The sequence below is a fragment of the Chelonoidis abingdonii genome, chromosome 1, assembly GCF_003597395.2.
Source record: "Chelonoidis abingdonii isolate Lonesome George chromosome 1, CheloAbing_2.0, whole genome shotgun sequence".
Lineage (NCBI taxonomy): Eukaryota > Metazoa > Chordata > Testudines > Testudinidae > Chelonoidis > Chelonoidis abingdonii.
The window spans coordinates 363,941,572-363,960,622 of NC_133769.1; the positions used below are offsets into that span (position 1 = coordinate 363,941,572).

At 52.4% G+C, this 19,051-nt stretch overlaps 1 protein-coding gene across 3 annotated transcripts in view; it reads left to right on the forward strand.

The window, feature by feature from the left end:
* PLEKHB1 (pleckstrin homology domain containing B1) overlaps nt 1–14,929 on the forward strand; it is a 45,017-nt gene extending 30,088 nt beyond the window's left edge. For all 3 annotated transcript variants that reach the window (XM_032796410.2, XM_032796408.2, XM_032796409.2), the window contains exons 6-7: nt 6,146–6,248; nt 9,720–14,929. In XM_032796410.2, coding sequence (XP_032652301.1) covers nt 6,146–6,248; nt 9,720–9,856 — 240 coding nt within the window. In that variant the 3' untranslated portion in view covers nt 9,857–14,929. The remainder of the gene's footprint in view (nt 1–6,145; nt 6,249–9,719) is intronic.
* The last annotated feature ends 4,122 nt before the right edge of the window (nt 14,930–19,051 follow it).

The following is a 19,051-nucleotide window of genomic DNA, read 5'->3' on the forward strand; positions in this document are numbered from 1 at the left end:
TTTTCTTAGGGCAAGAGAACGCTGAATTCATGATGTTGCCTTGAGATGGGACTAAAATTCCTTCCCCGTGGCTCCCCAGACGTTAGAAGGACAGGCGTGTGCCTGTAGCACAGCCGTGCACCAGCTGCAGCCTTCCTTTTCTTTCTGTCAATAATATTGATGTGAAGCTCTGTGCAGGCTGGCTCAGGGCTCAGAAACCCCTTCCTCTCCAGCACCATTGGTTTTGTCTCTTCAAATCCTCCTTGTTCTCAAGGATGTCGGTGCCCCCAAAATGCCTGCTGCAGGATTGTGGAGAAGGAAGTTTTATGGGGGGGAAGGACGGGAGGCGTGAATGAGAGACTTAAAATTCATCCCTTCTTGCTTTATTGCTACAGTCCCCTTGGCCGCAGTTGCCCCAAGGAATGCAGAACTATGTATTTTAGGTTTTACAGTAGCACCTAGAGGCCCTGTTGCGCCAGACACTGTACAACCTCAGAATAAGAAGCAGCCGCTGCCCTGAAGAGCTTAGTGTCTATACAGCCCAGCCAGGTAACAGGTGGAGGAAGGATTATCTCCCTCATTTTACAGCTGGGGCATTGAGGTGTCGGTTAGGCTAAGTGACTTGCCCAAGGTCACAGAGGGATTCTGTGGCAGAGCAGGCAATTGAAGCCAGGATCGGTTTGTCAGAGTGGCTGAGCATCTTTTCTCCTACTGACGGCAGGCCTGGGATGGCTCCAGCTGGGCACCCAGAATCAGAGGCTAGTTCAGTACATTTGGGCCTTAATGATTTTCCTGGAGTCCCACAGCGGGCCAGAGCCGGGAACAGAGCCACGCTCTCCAGACTGCTCTAGCTCCTGTGTCATGGCTACTCTTGGGCTCCAGCCAAGACTTTACAGGAGCAGGCTGGACAGCGCTGGGCCCCGTGAGGAAGCAGCCAGCCCCAATGGGGCCCTGAGCTGCCTACGCCACCGCTCCTGAGGGGAACGATGCAGAGGATTTAAACAGACACCATGAATGGGCTGTAGGAGGAGAGAGCAGCCTGGCATACAGGCAGAGGCAGCAGCATGGGCAGCCCCTGAACAATGCAGCCCTATGATGGACCCTCTGCCTCTGTGCTAAAGCCACCCATCCAGCGGCCTGCCTCTCCCACAGCTCACCAACTGGGCCCTGTGATAGCCGCCCCCCAGAGGAGGCCATTCGATGGGGGCACAGAAGTGCCATTAGGTGGCCACTAGCCAACTCCACCAGTTGCCTGGTGGCGTCTCCCCAGTCAGCAGGCTCGGCCACGAATGGCTTCATTTCCCAGCTTGGCCTTTTAACACCACTCTGCTGCTGCAGGCTGTGTGGCCAGCGAGTCCTGTTTGAAGGTTGCTGAGGGAGGCTGGGCCGAGCTCCAACCTGAAGCCCTCCGCTGCCCTCGGGTGATGCATCTACCAGGCCTTTTGGCCTGTGCAATCCTACACCCACGTGGAGGGAAGGCATGTCTGTCAGCCATGTCTGCGTTGTATGGTGGCCTGTGCTCTGTCCGAGAGGAGTGTTTCGTGCCCATGGTTAATGCCAGGCACTGCTGCACACTGATCATTGGCAGAACGGGCAGCAGGCATGCCGGTTTCCCCAGCACTGCCCAGGGGTGAGAAGCTAGACTAGCCTCCAGCCCCTTGGTTGGAGACAGTCCCTGCCTCCTTGGTCCATCTGGCACTGACTTTAGTCCCTTTCGCAGGTGCTCTGGTATTGCCCCTCCCTGGCATGCTCCATGCTAGCAAGCTCTGGGGCCCTCCCTCTGCCACAGGGCAGAGGCTGAGGACATTGGTTCCTCTCCATTCCCTGCTGCCTGTGGCTCCCAGACAATGAAACCAGCCAATATTTGCGGCAAGAGCTACCCACAGACAATGAGATTCTTTACTGGACCCATTCCCTGTGGCCCAGATGTATGCACCACTTGAGACATGTCGGTGAACCACTGACCCGCCCATGGGGAGGGATGGGGCAGGGCATGTTAAGGGGGTGGGAGAGAGGCACCTGCTGGCAATTAGGGATTCCCTTTGATGCATCCCAGCCTGAGATTTGGGGGATGGCTCTGGCCACGTCTTGCCATGGGGATGCCATTCACCTCCTGTCTCAAACCTCTGCCTTCTAATTGCATTTTCCCCTGGTTGAATTATTCACTGAGTCTCTTCTCCCCCCCAGCTGGAGGTGGCCAGATCATCACATGGGTTTTCGCCTCGGCCTCATTTCACTTTGGACTATTGTTCACACCTGAGTGCACCATAAAGTTGGTGGCCGGAGGCAGCTGGCAGAGATGTGGTGATCAGCTCCACAGCCCAGGGCACCCTGTAAGGCGCTGGGCTCTCGTGCCGCTGACATGGACGAGGTTTTATTGCTGCTTGCATTTCACAAAGAAAGGTACTGGCCAGTGGGCTGAATCAAGGTGCAGTGCTGCACACAGAGGTATCCCAGCTAATCCAGCGGTGCCTGAGCAGAGCACTCCAGCACCTAGTAATGGAAGGGTGGATTGCGTTCAGTCTTGTAATTAGGGCACAAGACAGGGACTCTGGACTCTCTGCTCTGCCACAGCCTCCCTGTGTGACCCTGGGCAAGTTGTTTGGTCTCTCCATTGCTCAGCTGGGCTGCTGCAGACTCACCATCTGTACAATGGGGATAATAATACTGCCTGTCTCCCACACTTTGCTGAATTAACAACGAAAACGTTATAGCCAAGCCCTGGCTATTAGAAACCAGGGTGAGGGTGAAGATGGGGGCAGCCAGCCACATCTCCCCACTGTGGGGCTCTTACACCCTCTTCTGAGACATCTGCTACTCACCTCTGTCGCAGACTGGCCTCTGGACCAGATAACCACTGGGTCTGATCCAGGCTGGCCCTCCCTGTGTCCTTTTCTCTGGCTAGATGCTTGCACTTTGGGGCAGGGCCTCTCACTCGGCGTATGTACAGCCCCTGGCACAGTGGGGCCCTGAGCTCAGCTGGCAGTTGTAGAAGCTACTGCAATACCAATAGAGAGAGTAGGTCAGGAGGCCTTTCAGCACCAGGGAGCCTGGATGTACAGCCGTCCCAGGTCTGCGGTGGCTAAGCGTCAAGGTGACTGATCCAAGAGCTGTAGGTGGACTGGTTGAGGGGCTGAGCCCAGCACCTGGTGGACAACTGCCACCTATGCCAATTCACCCCACAACTGGTGCTAACTGGCAGCCTTGGGAAGAGGCCCAGGACTGAAGGGGGCATGGAGTCTGAGCCCTCTCCTAGGCGTGGTCCCTGCAGGTCCAGGCTGGAGAGGCATCCTCTGCTGCCTGTGCGGATAAGAGGAGGATTCCATCTCCAGCGCTGTCAATCAAGCCCAGGGGTCCCCAACGTGGTGTCTGCGGGCACCATGGCACCCGCGGGGGCATCTAAATGCTCCCGCATCCTGGCCGGCGGTGGAGCATCCGCCGAAATGCCGCTGAATTTCTGCGGCATTTCAGCGGCGACGCCTTTCGATGATGCCGCTTGTCGCCAAGTGACATCATCGAGAGGCGGTGCCGCTGAAATGCCGCAGAAATTCGGCGGCATTTCGGCGGGTTCTCCACCGCTGCCACAGTCCTTTGTCTGGCGCCTGCCAGACGAAAAAGTTGGGGACAACTAATCAAGCCCCTTCCTCCAGCTCTGACTCTGATGCTTGTTGCACTGGCTTGAAGAGGAAAGCGAGCTGTTCTCCACACATTGATGCTGTGACTAAGGGATCCCTATGCTGTTTGCTGCCAGCATGTCTCCGCTCCAGAACATGCACGTTTGCATTCAGCCTGGCTGAGGGTTTCGTATTGTGTCCTCCTGTAGCGTGGAATGTTCAGTACGTTACCGGGGCTGGTCAAGGTGATGCTATCCATGAGGACCTCTGAATGAAGCCTGCTGCTCTCTGAACCCATCTGCTGGAGCCGCGTGTGTGAGAAATCAGCACAAACTGCTGGTCACGTTCAGTCTCTGAGCCCTTGGGGTGAGCGGTTCTCTGTGCTGATGGCCAGATCTAATCCATTAGAGGCCTGGCTAAGCCATGCGTCCAACTGGGCCAGGGCACTGGTTCCAACAGGGACCTTACCAGGATCCCTGATTTTGGACAGTCCAAGGACACAGGTGGGAGTTCATCTGTTGGGTTGTGCTTTTCATCCCTGAAGAGTGCCAGGTTGTAGCCAGGTGCCCTGGCACATTGGGAATGGAGACCGGAGCCTCAAGCTATGACTTTATAGCTCTCTTAACCCTTCGCCGCCACCTCGCTCACTTCCAGTTTCTGTCTTTCCTTTTGGCCAAACACGTGCCCAGCTCAAGCAGCAGGTTTCCTCCTCCACTGGTCCTCCGTACACAGCAGCTGATTAGGCAGGAATGAAACCCAGGGCTTCTGCCTCCCAGTCCCATCCTCGGTCCACTGGACTCCACACAGCACCGGGAGCTAGTGCTGTATGCTTTGCTGTGGCTTGTTGTATCAGTAACACAGGGCATGACTGTTCCTGGCACGTGTGATTTGTTAGTGGGGGGTGCACCCCTTCAGACTACGGTGTTCCTAGTGTGACCTCTTCACCCACTGACTGTTTTGGGGCCTGATCCTGCCCATGTAAATGAGGAATTTCACCATTGGTTCCAGCCTGGGGGTATAGCTGCACTGCAGTGTGTGTAGAGAAAACTGAGCTCGTTTTAATCAAGTCAGATCAAAGCTAGCTTGAGTAACAATAGCAGGGAAGCCTTGGCAGCCGGGGCAGCTGCACAGGCTAGTCTTGCCTTCCCAGCAGGCTGGGTACATCGTGCCTCCGGCTTGCAGCGCAGACACACCCTCAGATCTCTGGGCCCTGCTGCAGGACATCTGTAAATCAATCTGAAGGAGAGTGGAATCCATTTAAAAACAGTTTAAGCTCTCAAATCATTAACAGCCTCCCTGAGCAGACTTCTAAGGTACAAATGAATACATTTTAATAGGAGGCATGGAGCAGAGAGCTGCTAATCTGCATTAATTCCTCTCCCGAGGCTTCAGCTGCAGAAATGAGCAATTCAATACAAATCAAATCAAATGCCCAGGACAGATTGGGGGAGATGGGCTCCGCAGAGGGGCGGTGCACAGAAACACTAGCAGGAAATCCAGGCTGCGGCAGCAGCGTTCGCTTGCTCTTGCTGCACATCTGGTTGCTGGGGGACATTTTGTTAAGCGAATGCTGCAGCTGAGGCTGATGATTGGCTGCTGTGTGCTTTTGAAACACGAGGGAGGTGTGCTTGTGACAGAGAGAGAGACTCTCTCATCTGAACCGGGGTTGTGTTGCCCCCTGAATTCTTTCTTCCCAGTAGTGCCAGTGTGTTCCCCAGAGAGCTGGGTTCTAGGCCCAGCTCTGGCAGTAGCCTGCTCAGTGACCTTGGGCAAGTCTGTTCTTGTTCCCGTGCCTCAGTTTCCCCTCCTGACTTTGTCTATTTAGACTAAGCTTTTTGTGGCAAGGACTGTCTCTTACTACATGTACTCTCAGTGCCTGGCATAATGGGGCCTTGATCTCAGCTGGGGCCTCTAGGCCTTACCATAATTGGCCAAGTGAAGCGCGATCCTACATTCAGCCGCTATTTGAACGTAACACAATAACTTTTGAATGCCGAAGCCAATCAGTTGTAAAATTCAGGGAAAGTGCTAGGCCTCAGAGAGCAGAAACCTGTTGAGTTTGAGGCAAAATGGAAAAAATGGATGAAAGAAATGGGGGACACAGAGAGTCCCTGGCATCTGGTTAGCAGAACTAGCAGCTTCAGCCAGGTCTGTAATTGTCTAGAAAGCAAAGAACCAGTTGATGACAGTGTCAACATCTTCCAGCATAACAAGACACCAGCCCACCCCTCAGCTCCGCTCCGCTCATCATCCCAATAGGGTTAAAAGTGTTGGCATCCTGAATGACTTATCTGCCAGACAGACAGACAAAAGAAATCAGAATGGTGGGGGGAAGGAGAAATCAGGGCCCCTGGCACTGGGTGGGGGATCCTGGTGAAGAGAAGAATGGGGCGTCACAGCCCCTGGCATGAGGGAGAAGGTGGGATGGAAGGGAATTTGTGGGGGAACAGAGAGATCAAAGGAACCCTGATGTGGGCAGTGAGCTTGGCAGATTTGGGAGATGGCAAGGCATCACCGTTGGGCCTAACATCTGTGTCGCCCTCCTCGTGTAGGTCCATATGTACGACCCATATGACGACTATTACCAGACAGTGCCCTTGGATTCCCACCAGACCATGTACATCAGCTCGGGATACTACGGCACCCAGTACGGAGGTATGTGTTTCCCCATCATGGCCTCCCCCCAGCCCACAGTGACTGTTGAGGGCCCCCAATGAGGCGGGGGTTTAGCAACCAGTCAGGATCCAGAGGGCTGCACCCAGTGTGCAGGAAACAGAGCAGATTTAGACACCCGTGTTATTTACTTGTCAGTGTTCAGATTCCAACCTCTAGAGGGCAAGGCCCATTTACACCCCAGCCAGTCAAGCCACGGTATCATTCTTACTAAATTTACTGAGGGTTTTGTTTATTTCTGTCAATGAAGCAGAAGAGGACACCTAATTCCTTCAGGAAATACGTTTCTTGAGTTTTTGTAACTCTAGGTAGAATTCAATCCTGTGCCTAGCTTCACAGGAAAGGACAAAAGGTCACGGCTCAATAGTTACTTGGCTTCATCTCCTAGAGCTAAAATGGGCAGTTTATAAAGAAGCTTTTTTTTTTTTTTTTTTTTTTTAATATAAAAACTAAATTCCTGCGGTATTCTAGCATGGGTCCAAATTGCATTGCACAGCAGCGCTGCTGCAGACTTCTGGGCCATTCCTGGAGTCGTATGCAAAACATTATATTCCCATCATGTATTTAATGTAACACAAATGCATTGACTTTACTGCTTGCAAAAGGTGCTGGATGGACACCCCCTGCTTTTGAAAGGTGCTGAGATACCACGGTGATGGGTACCAGCATCAGAACCTTATTACAGTCCCTTCTGGCCTTAAAATCTATGGGGCCAGATTTTTTAAGGGATTTAGGCCCCTAGAGACGCAGGTAGGTTACTGAGGGCCATTGAACGTCCTGCTAGGCTCTTCTCTGCATCTTTAGGCACCTAACTACCTTGGAAATGTGGCCCTATGAACCTAGACAGACAGGCCTAGAGACTGACGTTCTCTGTCTATCTCCTAATGGGTAACAGCTGCTGCTTCACCCTGTCCCAGTAGTGGTCATCTCATAGGAAGGGAGAGGAGTTTATTCTGCTTAGTCCTTGGCGCCTCTGCACTGACTGCCAACAGGGACCCCAGTTAGTGCCAGTGGTGGTGCTGGTTTCCGTAACAGCCAGAGACTGGACTGAGACCCAGCAAACTCAGTGCACAGAGGCCGCTGAATGGGCAAGGCTGTTCTTCAGTAGCTGAGTGGGTGTTGACTGCTATGGGGGAGAGCTGGATGTGGGGCTGGTGAGGGTGGGTGGTACGGGCATGGGGACTAGTGCTGGGGCAGGGGCTGAAAATTGAGGCTTATTGGTCCTGGGAGCGGGGCTGGTTGGGGTGTGCTGGCCTTGGGTGGATGGTCTGGGGTGGAGGGTGATGCTGGGGTTTTTACTGGCACTGGAAGTTGGGGGCTGCCTGAGATTTACTGGTGCTGGATGGGAGATCTGCATTGGGAGTCTGGATTGGGGGGCTGGTTGTGGCAGAGAGGCTGGCTGAGGGGTTACTGGTGCTGAGAGAGGGGTTAGCTGGGGAGTTACTGGTGCTGACTGAGGCGGTTGGCTGGGGGTTACTGGTGCCAAGAGGGGGGTGGGCTGGAGAGTACTGGTGTTGGCTGGAGGGTTCCTGGTGCTGGCTGAGGGGGGTTGGCTGGAGGGTTCCTGGTGCTGGCAGAGGGCGGTTGGCTGGGGGGTTCCTGGTGCTGGCTGAGGGGGGCTGGCTGGGGGATTCCTGGTGCTGGCTGAGGGGGAGCTGGATGGGGGATTACTGGTGCTGGAAGTGAAAGCTCGCTGAGGAGTCACAGGTGCTGGATTTGGGGCCAGCTGGGGGGTGTTACTGGGGCTAAGGTTGGGGATCAGCTGAGGGATGTTACTGGGGCTGGGACGGGGGATCAGGCTGGGGAGGTTGCTGGGGCTGGGATGGGGGGATCGTGCTGGGGCTGAGACGGGGAATTGGGCTCGGGTGGGTTGCTGGGGCTGGGATGGGCGATCGGACTGGGGCTGGGACGTGGTATCAGGCTTGGGGGGGTTGCTGGGGCTGGGATGGGCGATCGGACTGGGGCTGGGACGGGGTATCAGGCTTGGGGGGGTTGCTGGGACTGGGATGGGCGATCGTGCTGGGGCTGGGACAGGGGATCGCTCTGGGGGGGTTGCTGGGGCTGGGATCGGGGGCTGGCATGGGCAATCGTGCTGGGGCTGGGACGGGGGATCAGGCTTGAGGGTTTGCTGGGACTGGGATGGGCGATCAAGCTGGGGCTGGAACGGGAGATCAGGCTGGGCTGGGGGATTGGGCTGGGGGCGGTTACTGAGCTAAAGAAGAGAAGCAGGGATGTTCCATGGGATGCTGTTTCAGAATTAACCCTCTGCCAAGGAGTGGGCAGCTGCTGCCTTCTCTCCTCCAGGCTGAGGGGTCCCAGGACCCGCTGTCCTGGAGCCAGTGTGCTAGTCTGTGAGCAGAGGGAGAGGCGGCTTCCTATCCCAGCCTGCGCTTGTCAGACATTTACAGAAACCAAATCCCTGGATGCCCAGCTGCTCCCCCTTCCATCTAGTCACATCCCTAATGATAGGGTGACATCTGGTGGCACCAACCTGGAACTGCCCTGGCTGCACCCATGGCTTCGGAGTCCAGCTGTCATGTCACAGACGGGCTGCAGACGGTCCCTTGGCTCACCACAGCAGTGCAAGGGGCCTGCCCTGAGTGGCCTGGGACTTTCGGCGGGGGTGGATCTGCATGGGGCTCAGGCAGCCGTCCTTTGTCCTGTCCCGGCAGGAGGGAAGGATGCAGGCCCTGCAGTGGGAATATAAACCAGGAATTAAAGCTGTTAACCTGCCCATCGTTGGGAAATCTGGAGATTCCAGACTCCCCCCAGGCAGTACCCAAGCAACACACCCAGCCCTGGGAAGGTGCATGAGGGAGCTCAGCTGTACACAAGGCCCCGCGGGAGCTCAGAGCTGAGAGCTCCTTGCTTATGTCTCCAGGGCATCTTTTTCCTGCAGAAAGTGTGTTTGTGCTTTGAGCATTAGCGCAATTGGTTCACTTGATTGGCTTATTCGGAAGTGGAAGGGAGGTGTTTGTTCTGTTTTGTTTTGTTAAAGGCTCACAGTCACCATGGCTTGTGTGTGCACCATCGCACCCTGCTGGGTGGAAACAAATACTGCATTGTGTGTCATAAGCCCTCTATTGCTCACTGCCCCAGGAGATTCTGTCAGCTCAAGCAATGAGGACACCCCCCACAGTTTAACTAGCCAAGCAAGCAATGCGTCATGAACCCTGCCCAGGCTCTCATCAAATGCTCCAAAGCAGAACCCAGCCCTCCCTCTGTCCCCAGCAGATCAGATCACACCGCACCCTGGTGTTGAACAGGAGCCTGAGCAGCATTTGTGTCTCGGTGACAGCGAGAGGCAGCGCTCCCTAGGTCCTGGTGGAGTCGCTGTGTAGGCTCTGCACGGCTGTAGCTTTACTCCTCTCCCACAGGGCTGCGGGAACAACGGCATCCCTGGGTGCCCTCCTCCATGTTCACCCTGCATCTCCTTTTGTCTTTGCCCCTCAGCGCCTGGAGTGACTCATGTGATTGTCCGCGAGGACCCCTACCGCGTGTCAGGAGACCATATGGCTTTGGGCCTGCTGGCCGGCGCTGCCACTGGGGCCGCCCTGGGATCCTTCATGTGGATGCCGTGCTGGTTCTAAGAACTCGCTCGCCTGTGGGATGCCTCTGGACCAAGCGCTTGACCGAGAAGTTTGGGTTCCCTCAAGGCGGCCTGCGGGGCGATGCCCTAGAACGTAGATCATTGTAAGGTTCCCCTCCCATCCCCGATGAGTCCGCCCTTTGCTTGGTGTGCCTGACTAGGCACATTGATGGCATAAATTTTCCTTTGCCTCCTAACCCAGCAGTCTTTTAATTTTCTCATCACTCAACATAATCCAGATGTCCACCCTGACCTAGGCACTGTGCTGCCCACCCAGACCTTGACCAGGGCCAAGCAGAGAGTGCTGCTGTTCTGGAGGATGAACAGAAACCTCTGGTACCTCCCAGCGTCTCCTCTGCTCCGAACTGACAGCTTCTGCTCCTGGCCCTCCTTCTCTGAAGAGAGGGAGAGAGGAGGTGAGCATGGAGCCAGATCCTCAGCTGGTGTAGGGTGAGTTAACTCCACTGACGTCAGTGGGGTGATGCCAGCTTAAACTGCAGCCGAGAATCTTGTCTCCATTGGCCCCCTGGGTTTCAGATCCCTGTAGCGTACAGGCCAGTACTGTGTAAATTGCAGGTGTTTTATACATTGCATTTAAAAGAAATCCTACTTGGACTTAAATAGGACGTAAAAGGAAACAGCCCATTTCCTATGTAGCAGCCCCCCTCAGGTGTGTAACGTATATAGAACATGTGACTGACTAGCTGTGTAAAGGAAACACATATGTCATCCCACTGGGGGGGGTAGGGTATTTTAGTTTAGACGTGATTCTGTATGGTCCAGTGCACCGTGAAGTGCAATAGGCAAAGTCTACAGCGAAGTTCATGTCACCTGTAAAACATACTTGGCCGTGAGCCACGCGAATCCCTCTGTGTGTCATATGTACACCAGCACATGTGGACACTTAACCCAGCGTCTGTTACACTCCACTCACATATTAAAAAGCTCTGACTCCCTCACTAAGTGTGTGATGCCCCTGTTCATCCCCTACTGCGCTTTGTGCTGGGGCTGGCCTGGTGGTTAGCGCCCAGCCCCTGCTGTCCCCCAGGGCCTATCTCTCAGCCCCAGCTCTTGCTCTCTGAGCCGCTGGGGCTGAGAATGCCACCTCCAGGAGGCAGGACAAGGGAGGTCTTTGTGGCAAAGACTGTGGTGGACCCCCAAAGTGCCAGGCCATGAAGGGGACCATAGCCATGCAGGTCACTGCCAGCAGGGGGATTTGGGAGGAGTGTGAAGTGCAGCCCTTTTACAGGCTCATGGTCAATGCTCAGGCCGTTCCAGGGCCCTGTGCTGTTCAACCCTTATTCCCCCTTTGAGGCAGCAGGATGGTGAGTGAGTAAGACTTTGTAGGCGCAAGCCATGCCCCTTCCGTTAGCCCAGTTTGGGCCACTTCCAGATGGTTTCTGCTTTCCACTACAGCCTGCACTGGTAGTGCCTGACTATATAGCCAATTCCACGCTTCGCTGCGTGAGCCCCCAGACTGACCTCCTGATAGGAGCACAGCCCCTGCTTTGACCCCGTGCATAAAGAGGAAAAGCGTCTGCTGAACATAGTGGCCCAGGCTGGGATGAATGGTAGACAGAAATTATGCCTATTTTATGCCATGTGCGGTGGTGGATGTGCAAGGGTGGATGGCAGAATGCCTATTCTCTGCCCACTCTTGGGAGTGGGTACACGCACGGGTGGAGGGCAGTATGCCCAATCTGTGCCCAGTGGCAGAACTTGGTGCATGCAAGCAGGGCCGGCTCTAGCCATTTCGCTGCCCCAAGCACGGCGGCACACCGCGGGGAGCGCTCTGCCCCTCGCCAGTCCCACGACTCCGGTGGACCTCCTGCAGGCATGCCTGCGGATGCTCCACCGGAGCCGCGGGACCAGCGGACCATCCGCGGACATGCCTGCAGGAGGTCCACCGGAGCCACCTGCCGCCCTCCCGGCAACCGGCAGAGCGCCCCCCGCGGCATGCTGCCCCAAGCACGCACTTGGCACGCTGGGGCCTGGAGCCGGCCCTGCATGCAAGGGTGGAGGGCAATATGCCCATTCTGCATCCACTGGCAGGAGTGGGTATGCACAAGAGTGAAAGGCAGTATGCCCATTCTGTGCCCACCTGTGTTTCAAGAGGCAGGCATACACCATGCAAATTGCTGAGGGAAAACAGGCTGTAGCTTCCCATCTCTCCTACTAGATCTGTGGGCGGCAAGAGGCAGTTTTTACACCCCGCAGGGTTTCTAGGAACCCAGTGCAATCCAGTAGCAGGCATTAACTCTAGCCATTTCTGGGGCACTGTCTGGTACTCTCCTGTAACCCCATCGTTCACTTACGCTGGCATGTCCAGCATCATGCAGGGTGGGCTCCGGGAAGCATTCTGTGATGCCGCTGTACATCTGAAGTGCTGCAAAATGAAGCACGACCCTCTAGTAACACTGACTCCTGTAAACGCACCTTGCCACTGTGTGGTCCGTGGCTTCAGCAGTGCTATGGCATCTGGCCTGTGTGGCATTGCTCCCAGAGGGGGAGTTGTGTTATGAGTGTGGGGCTAAACCCCCCTGTGGGATTCTATTTTAAAGAGCCTCTCTAAGGATATCAGAGAGAATAGTGGAGACAGACCACGGGCCAGATTCTGACCTGGTTTGCCCCACTGTCAGAAAGCAGAAGCTCCATTGACTTCAAAGGAGTGATCTGAGTTTACCCTACTGAAAGCTAGAGCATAACATGACCTTATCTCGTGCAGTGGAGAAAGGTACTGGCCAGTAGTTCAGCACCCTTAGCATTCAGCTGCTGGGTGGGCTTTTCCCTGAGGATGATTGACAGAATTGTTGACAAGTCAGTAATGGTCTTTTTATGTGCATTAGGTAAGAGTGCAGCTGTAGCCAGGGTTAGAGGGGTGAGCAAGACAGCCTTAGCCACTCTGTGTCCATTTCAGAGACTGCGAGGTATTTACTGTGCTGTTAAAGGGACCCAGAAAACATAAAACATGTACTTAAAGACAGACCTTGTGTCTGTTACTAATAGCTGAGATCAGTGGCAGGCAGGGGTACATGTACCCCTAGGGGTATGCAGAGATCTTCCAGGGTACATCAACTCATCTAGATGCTTGCCTAATTTTACAACAGGCTACACAGAAAGCACTAGCAAAGTCAGTACAAACAAAAATTTCATACAGACAAAATGCAAAAGTCAGCGATTTTGCAGTAACAGTTTGGCCGTGACATGTATTTTTATGTCTGATTTTTGTAAGCAAGTAATTTTTAAACAAGGTGAAATTTGGAGTACGCAAGACAAATCAGACACCTGAAAGGCATACAGAAGTCTGGAAAGATTGAAAGCCACTGGCTTAAGATTATTTACACGGCAAGTATCAGAGGGGTAGCCATGTTAGTCTGGATCTGTAAAAAGCAACAGAGTCCTGTGGCACCTTATAGACTAACAGAAGTATTGGAGCATAAGCTTTCGTGGGTGAATACTCACTTCATCAGACGCATGTCATGACCCTCATGTGTCTGACGAAGTGAGTATTCACCCATGAAAGCTCATGCTCCAATACGTCTGTTAGTCTATAACAGGGGTCGGCAACCTTTCAGAAGTGCTGTGCCGAGTCTTCATTTATTCACTCTAATTTAAGGTTCCGCATGCCAGTAATACATTTTAACATTTTTAGAAGGTCTCTTTCTATAAGTCTATAATATATAACTAAACTATTTTTGTATGTAAAGTAAATAAGGTTTTTAAAATGTTTAAGGAGCTTCTTTTAAAATTAAATTAAAATGTAGAGCCCCCCCGACTGGTGTGTGAGTGCCACTGAAAATCAGCTCACGTGCCGTCTTCGGCGTGCATGCCATAGGTTGCCTACCCCTGGTCTATAAGGTGCCACAGGACTCTTTGTCGCTTTAAACTGCAAGAATGTTAAGACCCAGTCCTGCTCTCACCAGCAAAGCTGTTAACCCGAATACATCTACAGTGTGATAAGCTATGGCACGGACACAGCTGGCCTCCATCAGCTGACTCAGGCTTGCGGAGGTGTAAAATTGCCATGTAGACTTTCAGGCTCGGGCTGGATCCAGGGCTCTGAGATGCCACGCGAAGTGGGAGTGTGCTTGCCCAACCTGGGCAGTGAAGCTGGACTGGTCAATTTCACTTCCTGTTTCTGGTCACTTTCCCTTTCTGGTTATCTTGCACTAGCACAAAGCTGCCATGCTGGGGTGCAAGTGCTGCAGGGGACGGTTTCCATAAATAGGAGAAAACAACAATTCTGTCACATATAAACTCCCCCCCGCCCCCCAAAGCGTTCCTGCTCATTCAGTTTTGTAACAAGCCCTTTCAGATCCAATTGACGGTTTAAATTCTAGCTTGACCTGAGCAATGGGGGGCTAAGAGGGCACAGGGCACTGATTTTCCACTCTCCTGCATTGCAGGATTCCAGCAGTGTGTGGCCAGTGTCACCCCTTGCGTCCAGGAGGGTGGGGAATGGCTAGTGCTCGTGGTATTGCTCCATGGCCTCAAGGGGGTGTGGCCAGGTGGGTTGTGGGTGTGGTAGCACATGCAGCACCTGCAGTCACTGGGTGGAAAGAGCAAAGTACGATCCTGCCTACATCTACCCTGTGCAGGGATATTGCCCCAAAGCATCGCTGCTTGGCTGGGCTGCTAAGGCTGCCTACTCAGCACCTCCAGATCCAAGCAGGCCCTAAAAGGATTTGACAGGACACTTTTAAGTGTATTTGCTTCTGTGAATACTGGTGGTGTGGTAGGAATAGTGGGGAACCCTAACAACAGGCATAAGGACTGACTGAGAACAGAAGAGGGGGTTTTGCTTTCTGTCTCCTGCGTTTCTGTTTGATGTAGCCACCAGCCATCCTCTCCAGGTGTATTCTGATCCGCTTTGGTTCACACTGGTACAGTAGCTGTCCTTAACAGAAGGCCTTAGTGTTTTAATGCTAATAGGTCACTGTTTCCTTGCCACTTTTGCTTTCTCTTTTTGTGTGCCGAGGAGCAGAGTTTTGTTGTATCACTGTTGCTGTAAATCCACTAATGTATATTTTAAGAATAAAGGCTATTTAAATCTAATAAAGGTGGTTCTTCACTACTCTGTGTATAATCTGTTGCTTTCTTTCCCATATTTAGTGTCTAAGGGATGGTAGCTTTATTATGAGTTAACAGCTGGTATCATTACAGCTTCTTTTTGACTGAACATATAGGTGACTAGATCGTGGAAGAATGCTTATTGCTAGCTGTGGTGCAGTTCAGAGCTGAGTATATGGTCAATAAAGCTTAAATCTCTCAGACTGAAATAATTTCTTAGCTGAGTTTCTGCATATAGGTTATGTTCATGTAAGCAAATCAAAAATACTACATTGGCATCAGAAACTCTGTAAAGAGCAGGGAAATGGAAGCCGTTAGAGTAAAGCTGCCTGGGATGAACTGGGGAAGTATGCACCCCACTGGGGAGTGGAAGGAATTGAAGCATCTCACAGAGCTCCTTTAGGAAAATGCTGCTCTCTGCTAATCTGGCTTGGAGAGAGTGGGAGAGGCATTTATAATACTTGGTATGAATGGGCCAAAGCCCTGCCTCATCCTTAACAGAGCACACAGTCCCCAGAATAGCATCCACCCTCCTCCCCCGCCTGGGAACTAGCTTCACTGATAACTCCAAACGAGTGAGCTTCAGCATAGAGTCCCTCCCTGAGCTTGCCTGCCTCGATGGTTCCATCTGGACCTGCCCAGGCCTAGCGCATGCTCTCTAGAGAGCCCCTCCCACATCCATGAAATGCTGGGGGAGTTAACAAACTACAGTAGCTTGTGGCAGGGTCGTTAAGCAGAAGAGCTGGTTCCATTCAGATGGCTAAGTCATCTAAAGAGATGAGGGCATCTCAGCAAGGGGGTCTCAACCTGAAGGTTGTGAACAGATGTTGGGGTCATGGCCCCACTTGCCCTCCCCATATTGCTGGGGGATGGCGGGGCAGGGCCCAGACTGGAAAAGGTTGAGAACCACACTTGATCTTATGAGAGGTTGGAGGAAGACAGTTATTGTTACCACCTTTGCGCCCCCGCCCCCATGCCCCTGAGTAGTTCTCAGTAGGACTTAGGCACATGCTGAAGTACTGTCCATTTTGATTACCAGTACAAAAAGGTTTATTTCCTCTCCTGCTGGTACTAGTTCACCTTAACTGATCACTCTCGTTAGAGCGTGTATGGGAACACCCATTGTTTCATGTTCTCTGTGTGAATATATATCTTCCTACTGTATTTTCCACTACATGCATCTGATGAAGTGGGCTGTAGCCCACGAAAGCTTATGCTCAAATAAATTTGTTAGTCTCTAAGGTGCCACAAGTACTCCTGTTCTTTCTGCGGATACAGACTAACATGGCTGCTAGGCTGAAGCCTGTCCTGCATAGGGACACTTGTCTGATTCAGGGCCATAGTTTGTCCGACGACCATTCTGTAAATGCAGCTACTGCCCTTAGGAAATGCCCACACAAGGTAATCTGAGGCACAGAGCGGCCAAGAGAGTCCTCCAAGGTCATATAATAAGCCAGCAGGCCAATGGGGTAAACCCAGGGCTGTGCTGATGCCTGGCCCCACCTGTTCTCCCTCACATATTTACCTTAAGTACCAGCCCAGCTGCATCTCTCTCCACTCACCGCCCTACCAATCTTCATACATGTTTGAACAGATGAAAGGCCTGGAGCTCCTGGCCCAGCTTCATCCTGGGGTGCCATTCCACTGGCTCCCTGCATAGCTCCGCCCCAGCGCTTCGGCTGATGTGCAGGAAATTGACAGGCTGGTCGGTTTGTTTTGATGGAAAGAAAGAAAGAATGGGAACAGGCAGAGCAGACCCCTGGGGAGGGAGGATGAAGATCTTGTTAGCCTGCCTGTGATGAAAGCGTTGCTCATTGCAGCCAGAGACCACGTAACTCAAAGGCTCAGAGACCGGCAGTGCAGCTGCTCTTAGGATTTAAGTATTCGGCCAACTGAAGCCGGCAGCTGCCAAACCTCGGCACTGTCAGAAGCTGCCACCTGTGTGTAATGTTAATAGCCCATTTCTCCACAGAGAGGAGGCAATGGGATGGCTCTGCACAGCAGCAGAGTCCAGAGTGGGCTGGTTCCTGCTGCTTTGCCATGCCACTTGCTACCAATGCATGAGCCCTGGAGGTGTGAGCAAGCTGGCAAGCTCTGAATGGAAGGTGAGCAGAATCCTAGGGCCTGGCTTTAGATTAGAAATCTCTGCTAAGAGCTGGACCAGTGCTAAGCACCCCTGCTGCAACAGGATGACAAGTGCTTTCCCAGACTTTGATCTGAGGGGGCCAGCTTTTGCAATTCAGGCATGAGAAAGATCAGGGCAAGCTTAGTTGAATACTAAGCTTAGTATTTACATAGCACTTTTCATCAGTTGGTCTCAGAGCGCCATACAAAGGAAGGGCAACATCATTGCCCCATTTTACAGATGGGGAAACAGAGGCAAAGAGCAATGATGTGTTCAAGGGCCATGAGAAATTAGGTCACTAAGCCATTGTCTAGGCTGGGTATTTGCCTCGATGTCACCCACCAATGCAGCTGTATCAGTGCTAAGCCCTGCCACAGACAGCGAAGCTGTCACATGGATGGCTCTCCCCTACTGGAAACCCAGATACGCTGGCTCACTGCAAATTGCCATGGAGGTTTGCATTGCAGCTAAGCAGAGGGATGAATCCAGGCAATTTCCCATCTCAGACAAGCCCTCGGATCATCATGATTCTTTACTATTACAGTCAGGTTCAGGGACGCGCCTGGCTAGGTGCTGTCCAGGGAGCTGGGCCGTGCCCTTGGGCGCCTGAGCTCTAAACAGAGAGCACAGAGTGTGGCAAGGCAAAAGACACAGAAGCAAAGGGCTCAGGATGGTCCCCCCACATCGTTTTACCTACAACTGAAAAATAATAACAAATAAAAACTATGTTGATTTCCTAGTCAAGGTACATTAGGCTGAGTGACCAAGCAATGTTCACGCCCTACCATTTCCAGTTGGGCTCCCATCTAGTTTTTTCCCCACCCTAAACTCCCTCACTTTAATACAAAAAAGGCAGGAAATCCTGAGCTGGATAAAACCCGCTCCTTTATTCCGATTTAAAAGCCCTCTTATGTTAGGGTCCCATTTTTCAGGACTTTTTCTTATATAGGTGCCTATTACCCCCCAGGCACTGTCCCTTTTTTTTCACAGTTGCTATCTGGTCACCTTGTGCAGGCTCTGAGTCACCCACAGGTTCTTTAAAGTACACAACTCAGCCAGTGCTCAGAATGAGCCTTGCTGGGCATCTGGAATATCAGCAAATCTGTGCTACGTCAGAGGATATTTGACTGCCTGGGGGCTCCTGTCATAAACAGATAGCTAAGGGTTAATGTTTCTTTTGCCTGTGAAGGGTTAACAAAGGGAACCAAACACCTGACCAGAGGACCAATCAGGAAACCGGATTTTTCAAAGCTCAGGGAGGGAATTTTTGGGTGTGTCTTTTGTCTGTCTATCGGCTATGAGAGGGATCTTTCTATCTTCAAGCTTCTAATCTTCAGTTTCCAAGTTGTGAGTACAAAGGTAGAAAAACAATAGGCTTTTATTGTTTTTTTGTATTTACATGTGTGTAGTTGCTGGGATGTTTAAATTGTATTTCTTTTTGAATAAGGCTGTTTATTCATATTTTTCTTTTAAGCAATTGACCCTGTATATTGTTACCTTGATACAGAGACCATTTTTATGTCTTTTCTTTCTTTTTATATAAAGCTTTTCTTTTTAAAACCTGTTGGATTTTCTTTTCTAAGTGAGGCTCTAGGGGATAGAAATCCCTGTGCCAGGATTACGGTCTCTCTCAGGGAAAGACTGGGAGGGGGAAAAAGAAGGAGGGGGGAAGGTAAATTGCCCTCTCTGTTTTGTAATTCAAGGAGTTTAAGTACAGTAATCTTCCAGGATAACCCACGGAGGGGAAGCCTGGGGAGGAAGTAAAGAGAAGACAAGGGGAGGGGGGTTATTTCCCTTTGTGGTAAGACTCAGGGCATCTGAGTCTTGGGGTCCCCCAGGGAAGGTTTTGGGGAGACCAGAGTGAGCCAAACACTGGAAATTTTTGGCTGGTGGCAGCGCTATCAGATCCAAGCTGGTAATTAAGCTTGGAGGTTTCATGCAGGCACCCACATTTTGGACTCTAAGATTCAGAATTAGGAATTATGCTTATGACAGCTCCTT